The sequence below is a fragment of the Oryza brachyantha genome, chromosome 11, assembly GCF_000231095.2.
Source record: "Oryza brachyantha chromosome 11, ObraRS2, whole genome shotgun sequence".
NCBI lineage: Eukaryota > Viridiplantae > Streptophyta > Magnoliopsida > Poales > Poaceae > Oryza > Oryza brachyantha.
In genome coordinates this window covers 1,881,355-1,893,714 of record NC_023173.2, presented here as the reverse complement: position 1 = coordinate 1,893,714, position 12,360 = coordinate 1,881,355, and the positions used below count along the sequence as shown (strand labels likewise).

Sequence of the window (12,360 nt, the reverse complement as noted above, 5' to 3'; positions counted from 1 at the left end):
TCATACAAGGATCAATGTATATGGTTTATATATATATATATTTTTTGATGCATTAACATCTATATAAATTTAGTTAGGTCTAGAAACGTCTATAATAAAGCATTATTTATATATGTAATGTAATATGAATTTAAAGTTGTGTTTTTGAGCCCGTGTTGGTGTGAAAACAACTTGAGGGAGTTATGCGAGGTCAAAATATTTCCAGGTTTGATTTAAATTTATATAAATATACTAACATTCACTTATGGGTATATGGGTATAAAAATATGTATTATTCAAGTTCGCTTTTCCGACAGCCCCTTATTAGTTTTCTTTGGCTTCAACCCTATCTATGACACTATACTAGTTCCATGGGTTAATTTGATCCATAGCATTATAAAATTGTCGTATTAAAAATACTATTGCTATTTTAATATCGGCTAGATGGTACTATTATTTTATAAAATTAGATCCACGTCGTTACCGTCATATTTTTCATATTTCTAAACCAAAATACTCTTAGACATATGACCCACATGGTAGTTCCATTTTCTTCATCTTCATCCTCTCTTCCCTGTGTCTCCCCCTCGTTCTCGTTGAGCTAGATGAGAGTGGCGATGATGACATATTGGTTCCGTGGGGTGTCGTGAGGACTGAGGAGAACTCCAACCTAACCAATCAGCCGATGCGGTAGCAGTTCGGTGAGGTGCTCCACGGAGTAGATGCGGGTGTGGAGTTAATCCCGTGAGGAACTTCGAGAAGGACTAGTGGGTGCGACCTATCAACAAAGAAGAGGAAGAGAAGGAAAAAAAAAAAGAGAGGGTCGATGGCATGGTAATGATATCCACCTCATATCGCGAATAGTAATTATATTATTTTAATATGATAAATTTATATAATAAACAGTTCAATTGTATCGTAGTTGAATACTCCATATTTTATAATATATTTATTTTATGTTAATAGGCGTGTTCGAAAAGTAGTTACACTTTTTATTCTTTTTCCGTGCGCACGTTTTCTAAGTTGTTAAACTGTGTATTATTTAAAAAAATTATATAAAAATTGTTTTAAAAAAATAGATTAATTATTTTTTAATTTTATAAAAGCTAATACTCAATTAATCATATGCTAATAATTTTCTTCGTTTCACGTGCACTGGTTAGACAGATCGGTTTCGAACGCGCCCATAGTATCGCGATAGCCTTTCATAAATTTGGTTAAACATAAATAGATTTGACTCAGCACGGAACCCAAAATAACTATAATAGGATCATTGAGGTTAATCAACGTGGATAGTATCATATTACAATTACCCATTCTAACTATCGATATTAATGCAACAAACATTTAGTTTGATTAATCTGTTTCTGAGCGCGCTGCATTTTTTATAATTAAATTCCCTAGCTACTAGATCACTTGTTGCAAGCCGGGTTGGAGGCGAGGCTGGTGATCCACGCCTGGTCGGCGACCACCGCCTCGTCGTCGTCGTTCCGGTGCCACGTCCACAGCGCGTGCGTCGCGTTCACCACCTCCAGCCTCCCGTGCCCGAAGCTCGCCTCCCGGAACGCCGACGTCGCCGGCTGCGGGTCGACGTACTTCTCCGCCAGCCCCTCCCGGTTCCCGCCGTCGCCGATGGTCACGTGCACCGCGCCGCACGGGTCCGCCTCCCCGCCGTACACCCGCGCGAACCTCTCGTAGGCGTGGACGTGCCCGGCGAACACCGCGTCGACGCGGCCGCCGTGCAGGAGCTCCTCCATGGCGGCGCGCATGCCGTCGCCTTCCCCCCGGTGCGCCTCGTTGCTGTTGTACCACGGCGCGTGCACCAGCGCCACCACGAACGCCGCCCTGGCGCGGTCGACGCTGGCCAGGTCGCCCTGCAGCCACCGGTGCTGCGCCGAGCCGGCGGCGTAGTCGGTGTAGGACCCCAGCATGATGACGTGCACGGCGCCGCCGGCGACGTCGAAGGAGTAGTAGAGGTTGGACCCCGACGGCGACGCGCCGGCGTCGTACGGCATGCGCCACCGCGCGTTGTACGCCTTGAAGGAGCGCGGCTCAACGAGCGGGATCTTCTCGATCTCGTGGTTGCCATGCGTCACCATCCACGGCCGCGCGCTCGCCAGCGGCTCGACCAGGCGGCCGTACGAGTCCCACCGCGGCTGGTACAGGTCGGCGTACGACAGGTCGCCGGGGAGCAGCAGCATGTCGTAGTCGGCGGCGCCGATGTGCCGGAGCGTCGACTCCGTCCATCCCGTCTGCCCAAGGTCACCTGCGGGTACGCCGCCATGAGAGACAGGGAAAATGCATCACGAAGCTCGAACAGCAAGCATTCAAGAACGCATGCGGCTAGCAGCTAGCTCTAACCGGCGACGACGAACTTGAAGGGGAGGCTCGCCGGCGGCGTCCGGAAGGAGAACTCGCGCGACGTGTCGTTGCTGCAGCGGTAGTAGTAGGTGGTGCTGGGTTTCAGCGGGCCGATGACGACGTCGTGGATCTTGCCGGAGTGGTAGAGGACGTAGGAGTAGGTGTCGGTGCTCCCGGTCGCCGAGAACGGATACTGGCCGGAGGTCGTGCCGTACTCCACGGTGGCCGGTGCATCGTCGCCGGTGATCCATGTCACTCTCATCTTGTCAGAGCCTACCACTGATATGTGCACCTGAAATTTGCGTCGAAACAGTAAATTTTCTTCAGAGATGTGGTGTTATCTGAAGAAAATTTCAACAAGAATCTGATCCATGTTTTTCACTCTACAATTCAGTGAGAATCTGAAGTTGTGAACTGTAAACCAAGTTCAAGGCATTTACGCTAAATAGCTGCAATGTCGTCTTCAAATTAATTAGCGCATGTTACTTGCTAAAATGAGATTCATGGATTTCATTCTAATGGCAAGTAATAGTGCCACTTATTCTGTACTCTCTCCATTACAACCAGAAGTTTTCAATAGGAAGATACATAACCATATATGCTTAAATTTTGGAACAGAGAGGCTAGGCAACTTGACAATGTCAGTATTTTTGAAAACTTGATGATACATGATCAAGACAGTAGACTATATTGTAATTTAATATAACCATACGTGTACATCTGTCTAAACTCTAAACATGAAGTAATTTGTGTAAATCAATAAGGACCAGCACTGTAATAAATTATCACGCATACTGACTAAATCATGAACATGTGTACTGAATTTGATTTAAACGCCACCCAAAATTAATGATAAATTGAATTGAATAAATAGAAGCACACAGTTTCATGTTGACTTTTGTTCACTGACTCAAACATTGGACAGCATTTTGGTGCAACCATAATTTGTCCTCTTCTATATCAGCACTAAGCCATGTCACACTGACAGTGACCAAACTTGGAAAGCTAGCATACTTTTGCTTCTTGCTTCATGCAATTGCATAACAGAAACGTCTAGCATTTCTTCACTAGGCTAGAATTGGACCAGCCACCTCAGTAAACAGGTTGCTTAAGAGTTTGAAATATAAACTTCCAGAGAGAAACAAAGAACAAGAAACATTTGAGTGTTAGGTGGTGTTTAGATTAAGAAAATTTTTAGGAGACGTGTCACGTCAAATATTTGATCGGATGTCGGAAAAGGTTTTCGGACACAAATGAAAAAACGAATTTCACGGCTAGCCTAGAAACCGCGAGACGAATTTTTTGAGCCTAATTAATCCATCATTAGCACATGTTGGTTACTGTAGCACTTAGCTAATCATGGGTTAATTAGGCTCAAAAGATTCGTCTCAAGATTTCTTCCATAACTGTGCAACTAGTTTTTTAGTTCATCTATGTTTAATGCTTTATTTAGGTTTCTAAAAATTTAATGTGATGTTTTTGAAAAAAAATTTAGGAATTAAACGAGACCTTAGATTTGGGTGTTTGGTTAGGTCACCTTTTTCATTTATGGCTTGAAGAAGAAAGAGCAAAACTAAAGTCAGCGTTCATACTAATATTGAACATACAGTCTTTCTTGACATATCTGAATACTGCATTTGCTACCTCCAACTGTATACAGGATATAATACCAATGACTTTCTTTTTTCGCTTCTATATATTACTGGCAATGTTTTATTCCTTTTTCATAAATGCTTTCGCACTTCTGATCTCAAGAATAAATGCTTTCTTGACTACAGCTAGAAATCACATAAACACATAAAACCATGGTCTAATATTTCTGAGGCAGATTTGATCGTTTTAAGAATATTTCACCCTATCTTTTTGCTTTTACTTATGTTTATAAAAAAAATTTAAATTTTTTAGCTTATATTTGGAGTTGATTTTGGGTTTTTCCACTAAAGTTTATTTTCTGGCCTTAACTTTTAGATCAGTAAAAATATGTACATAAAAATTTTATTTATAAATTATTATTTGTGTACAAATATATCATTTAAATTTTTTTAGTATGAATAAGCAAAACAATTACGCTCTTTAATGCCACGAGCTATCCAACATGGCAGCACAGCAGTAGTACTATGTTTGCTATAATTGTTTCCACGACGACCGTATCTGACACGTACACAGGCAAATCAATACTACTACTGGTTTAATTTGTTTTATTTTTTTCTTAAAAAAGTGGAGTATGCATATGGCTTAATGTGTGGATATGGTGATTAATTGCAGTATCAGCAACACTAGCCAAAAGTTGCTTTCAGTGTGGCCCTGTGATTATGCAGCAGGAAACAGCCAATCAATCAGTAGATAACACCTCGGCCAAACCACATGCCGACATGGCCAGAAATGATATATAATTAAACGAGTGAGAAAGCCCAGAGAGATGAGACGAGTGGGAAAGCAAGACACCCAAAGGGGCTTCTTGTTGCTTCTCTCTTGTCGCCTCATCGTTCTAGGTTAAACTAAACAAATCAATGCAGATTAGCCAACTAATTAATCGCTCCTACCACTTGTTCCAGGATACTATATAATTCGTTCGTACTTTGCAATTTCCTAGGTTAATATAATCCGATGATCACGAGGGAAGCCAGGGTGTCACATGAAGGAGACTATGGTTGGATGGACTGTTGGACTCTTTTACTAAATCTTTTCTTTCACTCAAACACTAATGAGTTTCAGTTAGATGACCAACACGGAGCAAGCCACTCAACAATTCAGATCAACTTGCAAAAACTGACGAATGCTAAGAAGAAACTGATCAACGGATCATGATGAATTATTTATATAAGATTTCAACTCTGTGTATACGGCCAATTAAACCCATAAATAAAACATTTTCAGGACCTGAGGATTTGTGCTGTTGTCTAATCGGAATAGGAGGTCCATTTGATTGGCATGAGCGTACCTGTTCCGGCGTCCGCCCGTCGTCGTCGGCGTCCTTGCGCAGCAGGGAGAGCGTCGCCCTCGGCTTCGGCCGCACGTACGGCGACGTCACCGCGAGCGACGGCGGTGGCAGCGACAGAGCGGCGGCGGCGAGGAGGAGGAGGAGGAGAGCCAACGGTAGGCTGTTCGCCGTCGCCATGGCCACACCCACACGCAACAGTTTCTACCGGCCTGAATGATCTGATCGTGTTAGAGACTGAAATGGAGCGGCATATATATGCAAACTGATGCAAGACGGATGGAACTGGAAGGACCAACCACGGCAGAAACGGGTGTATTTATAAGAAGACTGCGCCAAGAGCAAAGCAGATACTAATAATACTAATAATATTATAATTAATGATTGGTGATGTGGTTGCTGCCGTGGAGGAGTCCAAACTTGCATGAATTTCATTTCAGTTCAGGTGCGAATCTGGAATTTGGAGTATATATGGCGTTTAATTTTCGCCAACTTTGGGTGACTTGTGTTCATGGAGCACTACTACAAAATAAACTGTTTTTTCCTGTTCCGCCGGTGATGTTCGGCGGGCGGTTTGCGCGTGTGAAAGTGGAACCAACCGGAGCACCTTCAGCCGAGCGACACGTACGTACGTAGGCTGTGGTGCCTGTCACCTTGTGGCCTCGACTGGGCTGGCATGGCCCCACATCGGTTAGCCACCTCCGGCCCAGAACTCTCTGATTGTTTGGCTTTTCAATAAAAAAAAGTCAGATGTTATATTTGTAAAAAAAAAATAATTTATAAATAATATATATATATATTCTTAGAAATATAAATGCTAAGGCTGGAAAATAAATTTAGGTGAAAAAACTCAAAATCAGCTATAAATTTAAGAGGAGTATAATCATAAACCAAAAGATGGAGTGATGACTTCAATTTTTTTGCATAATGACTAGCATTTTTATAATTCACACTTTTCATTTTTAAGAAACTTTTAACTATACCCTGTATGTCCCATGATGTAAGGTCATATAATCTTGTCTAAATTTGTATGAATGCTAATTAATGAATCTAACACATATATAACGAAAGGCATTGCATGTGCTTCTTTCTCTACTTTTAATCTGGTGTAGTGTATTTTTGCAATCTATTGTATTTAATTGCTTCTGAAGGCATAAGAACTTCAACTTCCGAAGGCTTAACCGCTTGAAGTGTATCCAAGATGTTGTCCAAGAGAAGAGAAGATTCTCACCAAGAAGAGGAGGATGATGCTTCATCGAGCAAGCTGCACACTTCCACTAAATACAAGAAGGATTTGCTCTCGATTTTAATTATTCCAAGCTTAACTCTCCATCTCACAATGTCGTCTCTATGCCTTCCGGTCATGTTCCCTCTTTCGATGGACCATTCTACGAAGCATGGAAGCATAAGAAAAAGTTGTATATAGGCCGCGTACGGAAAGAGGCTTAAGATAACTTAACCCTCTCGCTTTTCACGTGCACGTTTCCCGAACTACTAAACGGTGTAATTTTTACAAAAATTTTCTACAGAAAAGTTGTTTTAAAAATCATATTATTCTATTTTATATTTTTAATAATTAATTTAATTAATCATGTACTAATATATTACTACGTTTTTCGTGCCGAGTAAGTTAACTTACCTACCCTCATAAATGAACGTAGCCATAATCTCTTTGCATCTAAGTGTTTACAAAATTGTATGCACATGTGCGACAGATGTGCTTATCCACCGCAATACTCAAGCCGGTAGCATCATCCTTAATTCCTTGAGTCCCGACGAATTTAACAAGGTTGACCAGTTTGAAGAGGCCAAGGAGATTTGATATACACTTCAACTAGCTCATGGGGAATCTCTTGGTATTCATGAGTCAAAGATTGAGCTGCTTGAAGTAAAACTTGGAAGGTATGTGATGCAAGACAATGAGATTCCTTAAGAAATGTATCACCAGATGATGGTGATCGTCAACAAGATTCGAGGTCTTAGAGAAAAAGATATAACGAATCTCGTTGTGGTCAAGAGACTTCTCCGGGCTATCTCTCCAATGAATCGAACCTTGCTCTTGGAAGCTCACACTAAGTGATGTGCTCTCAACAATCATCTCGCATGAGTTCTTGGAAGAAGAAGCTAAGGAGGTCAAACACCTAGCCTTGAGCAGCGCTTAAGCCATAAACAAAGATGTGGCTTTCAAGGCTAAAGAAGAAGTCTTAAGTGGCTCGGATAGTGATGATGAGGAGCTAGCACTATTGGTGCACAAGTTTAAGAGTTTTCTCTGGAAGTAAGAGCTATGAAAAAGGAAAGACGAGGACAAGGGCAAACAACAATCAAACAAAGCATGTTATGAGTGCATGGAGTTTGGGCCTCCATCGCTGATTGCCCCAAACTAAACAAGAACAAGGAGAAAAAAAAGATAAGGTTCTTCAAGAAGAAGACCGAAAGAACACATATTGGGAAGAATGGTTCTCCAATGATGAAATTCAAGTTTTGAGTGCAATTATGAAATTCGAATTTGCAGAGGGAACATACAATCATCGTTACTACATAGCAGGCAGATCCTTTACCAGTATATCGTTGTTATTACAAGCAGTAACTTATAGATTCCACTCTCATACATGCCCATATAACAATGATCATAATAACAATGCCATTATAGCATATGAGATGAATTCATACCACGTATTACCCTTCTATCCCATAATAACTACGACCCTATAGTTTAAATCCATAATAAGTGTAGCTTGTAGTTCAAATTTAAACTACGAAGCTACAATTATCTATAACTACTATTGAACGAAGGCAATACATTGCAATACCCATGGTATGGCACTGTTCCATCTGTGTCCATGTATTCTTTGTTGAATACTTCTTTGGTTTCAATGTATAGCAATCTAATAGTGGATAACATATCCTATTGCTATAGATCTAAATACGGTGTATTCATGGGACCCACATCAATAAAGGCATGTCATGGTTCAAAAAACTTACGTGTATAAGGGGTGATAATGGGTCATTAATTTTTTTTGGCCTGCAAAAATTGTAGACTGCACTTTAGAAAAGGTGAGTACGTTGAAATTTTATATATTTTAAGCTAAAAATATCTAAAGGCTAGGTAGGACGGTGAAAGAACACCTGATATTTAGCCTACATGCACGCATTCTGTGATGGTAAACATCGATCTTTGACTTGCTTTGTTGCGTGTATTACTGCTTTTCATTTCAGTTATCCGGTAAATCATGACAAACGCATGCAGCCATCTCTATCACCTATTCATCTCAAAATATTAAAATATATAGCGGTACGAATTTGAACTGTTTATATTTATACCACTATATGATGTCTTATTGAATACTAAGTTTTAATATTTTGATACGAAGGCAGTATTCGATAAAATCATGTGCTCCATGATGTAAGAAATCATGTCCCATTTGAATTAAAAAGGTGGCATAATATTGCTTCCAAACTTAAAATGATTTATTTTTCTCGTCCACCCAAACAGCATCTAATAATATTCCCTCCCATCTGCATCTAGAATGCTGATGTGTCCACTGTCAGCTTCAATCCTTCAATCAAAGCAGGGCCACAGTGAACGAGAAAAAAAAAAAAGAGAGACAAAACTGTCCAAAAATCTTGCATCGCCTTGCAATGCCAACCTCAACCTACCTATCTCCTTCCTTCCTCCCCCTCCACCCCTCCTCCGCCGCATGCTGCGGCGGCGGCCTCCTCCTCCGCTCCGGCAACCGCCGCCGCCGACGACCACGCCACATGTCAGGTACATACACGCAAGCTCGCATATATATTACATGTTACATACACACACGCACGATGGCCAAAGAAGCAAGAAACACCATGGCATATCTCCGAGCATATGCTCTAATCAATCGAGGTTAATTAAATGCTAATGGCGCGCGATTAATTAGTTTATGCAACCAGGTCAGCTCCTGCTCGTCCGGGCTCAAGCCAGGCTGGGCTCCAGCGATGATGGCGACGGCCGCGGCCGAGGAGGCGGCGACGACGAGCTCCTCGTGCGGCCGCGACGACACGCGTAAGCAGCTCATGCCGCGGGTAACACCGCTACTAGTTAATGTTGCTGCATTGCTTCTCCTCCTCCTCCTCCGCACGCTACTGCTCGCGTGTATAATAGTAGCCCGCCGGGCGGCCGCGCTGACACGCCTCGTGTGCCGCGTCGCGGTGGTTGCTCCGGCGAGAAGCCTGCTCGCCGCCGCCGGGTTCGCCTTCGCCGCCGTGAACGCGCCGTGCCTGTGGTGCCTGGACCGGCGGGCGCGCGGCCGGAGCTGCACCGGGACGCTCCTCGGTGACCTGGTGGTGGCGGCCATGGCGAGCTCGTGGAGGCTGCTGGTGCAGGGGCTCACGTCGCTGGTGTTCCTGTGCGCTCACGCCGATGAGTACGTCCGGCCGCCGCCGAGCCCGCTCGTGCTGACGGCGCACGGCAAGCCGGCGTCGCATCCTCAGCAGGTGCGTCGTCTGACAGAGTCTGACACTTGTAGTTTCTTTCTTTTTTCCTTCTGAATGCTTCGTTGCTTTTCATTTGTTTTAACAAAAAAAGTTCATCCATACATCCCAAGATCGTTCAGTGACAAAGCGAATTCTGCTGTCTGATTGTCTCATGATCTCATCATCATTTCTTGCAGAGTTCTTTTTATTCTTGGAATTTGCTTGATTAATTATTGCTCGATCATTAGGAATTTTCAGAAGTGATTGATGCAACTACAACTTCCAATTAATTTGTTCGTCGTAGCATCTGTTTTTGTCAGACACAGATCCATATTGGCATTTGCTCTGACATCTGTTAGCCAACCGGGTTTAAATGTCTAAAATTATTTCGTGGGGGCTTCATAGTACAGAACAATCAATTCCACGTTTCCTACCAACCTGCCAACGGTACAAATTCAGACCAAAATCACATGTCAGTACGACAAGTAGTTGGGAGCTTTTGCAAAATTTAATCCGAACGATTTGCAGCTAAAACTATTATCATGTAATAATACTTACTCTTGATTAACATTTTGATAATAAGAACCAAGTTGATATACTGTATGGCTGTCAATGATAATCAGGTGCACATTTCGATCGTTGGGGAGAAGAACATGAGGATTTCTTGGGTGACCGACGACCGGACCCGACCATCCGTGGTGGAGTACGGGACGTCGCCGGGGAAGTACACGGCGTCGGCGACGGGCGACCACACCACGTACAGCTACTTCCTGTACAAGTCCGGCGCGATCCACCACGCCACCATCGGCCCGCTGGAGCCGAGCACGACGTACTACTACCAGTGCGGGAAGGCCGGCGACGAGTTCACCCTCAGGACGCCGCCGGCGAGGCTCCCGGTGGAGTTCGTGGTCATCGGCGACCTGGGGCAGACGGGGTGGACGGCGTCGACGCTGTCGCACATCGCCGGCGGCGGCGACTACGACATGCTGCTGCTCCCGGGCGACCTGTCGTACGCCGACACGCAGCAGCCGCTGTGGGACACGTTCGGGCGGCTGGTGCAGCCGCTGGCGAGCGCGCGGCCGTGGATGGTGACGGAGGGGAACCACGAGATCGAGACGCTGCCGGTGGTGGAGTTCGCGCCGTTCGTGGCGTACAACGCGCGGTGGCGGATGCCGCACGAGGAGAGCGGCTCGGCGTCCAACCTCTACTACTCGTTCGACGCGGCGGGCGGCGCGGCGCACGTCGTGATGCTGGGCTCGTACGCAGACTTCGGCGAGGGGTCGCCGCAGCGGGCGTGGCTGGAGCGGGACCTCGCCGGCGTGGACCGGCGGAGGACGCCGTGGCTGCTGGCGCTGCTGCACGCGCCGTGGTACAACACCAACCAGGCGCACCAGGGGGAGGGTGAGCGGATGCGCCGCGCCATGGAGAGCCTCCTCTACGAGGCCCGCGTCGACGTCGTCTTCTCCGGCCACGTCCACGCCTACGAGCGCTTCGTAAGTTCTGCATGGTCATGCCACGTGTACACCTTAGTTTTTTTTTCTCTCTCTCGTTTGATGATTGATTAATTAATTAATTACTAGACGAGGATCTACGACAACGAGGCTGACAGCCGGGGCCCAATGTACATCACCATTGGCGATGGAGGGAACAGAGAAGGCCTTGCTCTCAAGTAAGCCACGCCAAGTCTTTTTTTTTCTATTTTTTTATCTCTTATTTTTCTTATTTTTAAAATTAAATTGTATAAGGATTTATTTTCAAACTCTTACACCTTGTTCGTAGCAAAATAAATCGTAGCAAAATTCAGAACTTGAAACAAATTCTGGTGAAGTTTAGTTTTAAAATTGAACCAATCATCCACATCATGATCTCATCTCAGATGTAATGCAAATGAGATAAAAGTTATCTTTTGTATGCCTAATTAAACAACTAAATCTGATTACCTAAATTTATGAAGGTTCATCAAGGGGCACAAGTCGGCGCACCTGTCGGAGTTCAGGGAGGCGAGCTTCGGGCACGGGCGGCTGAGGATTGTGAACGAGACGACCGCCGTCTGGACGTGGCACCGCAACGACGACCAGTTCGCCACCGTCCGCGACGAGGTCTGGCTGCACAGCTTGGCTGCCGGCGAGCCGGCCGCCGCCGCCGGCGGTCGGCCGGTCGACGAGCTGTAGCTAGCCAACTTAGCACGATCCACAGAAATCATGGACAGGACAGCGTCGTGAACAAATGGAAGAGACGAACTAAAACCTCACCACCTTCAGACATTGTCTTTTACATCAAAATCATAGTGTTTGTGTTTTCAGTTGTTTTCTACTTTTCTGGTAATGTCAGAAATCATCCTCATCAGTCGCTAGGGAAATAAATCGTACACCGCTTTGTACATGGCCACACTGATAGTTTTACTTCAGTGCTCTTCTGTGCTAAATGTTTGAATAGATAGATTAATTTGTGTTGGTTATTCGAAGTTACAAGTGTATGGATTAGCTATTATGAAGTTGTAAAATGGATTTGAAATAATATTTGAAGAAATTTATGTATGATATTTTATAAAGATCGTACCATTTTAAGGCCAATCCCAATGCTAATTTTATAGGAGTTTCATTCTCAATAAATAAAATGTCATGTAGATAATT

General features: G+C 44.3%; 2 protein-coding genes across 3 annotated transcripts; one reads left to right on the top strand and one right to left on the bottom strand.

The window, feature by feature from the left end:
• Window positions 1-1,178: 1,178 nt before the first annotated feature.
• LOC102709218 (probable purple acid phosphatase 20) lies at window positions 1,179-5,551 on the bottom strand. Its single transcript, XM_040528613.1, has 3 exons — window positions 5,282-5,551; window positions 2,341-2,632; window positions 1,179-2,245 (listed from the first exon to the last, which is right to left on the bottom strand). Exons 1-3 carry the CDS (start codon window positions 5,456-5,458, stop codon window positions 1,392-1,394), a joined length of 1,323 nt encoding a protein of 440 aa, XP_040384547.1. The 5' UTR covers window positions 5,459-5,551; the 3' UTR covers window positions 1,179-1,391.
• Window positions 5,552-8,884: 3,333 nt separating this feature from the next.
• On the top strand, window positions 8,885-12,191 carry LOC102708937 (purple acid phosphatase 22). 2 transcript variants are annotated; one of them, XM_040529176.1, is made up of 5 exons: window positions 8,885-9,044; window positions 9,193-9,748; window positions 10,351-11,220; window positions 11,308-11,396; window positions 11,682-12,191. In XM_040529176.1, exons 1-5 carry the CDS (start codon window positions 8,977-8,979, stop codon window positions 11,896-11,898), a joined length of 1,800 nt encoding a protein of 599 aa, XP_040385110.1. In that variant the 5' UTR covers window positions 8,885-8,976; the 3' UTR covers window positions 11,899-12,191. The 2 variants fall into 2 exon arrangements, with proteins under 2 accessions (XP_040385110.1, XP_006663217.2); XM_006663154.3 differs by having other exon boundaries at window positions 9,016-9,044; window positions 9,206-9,748.
• Window positions 12,192-12,360: the final 169 nt, after the last annotated feature.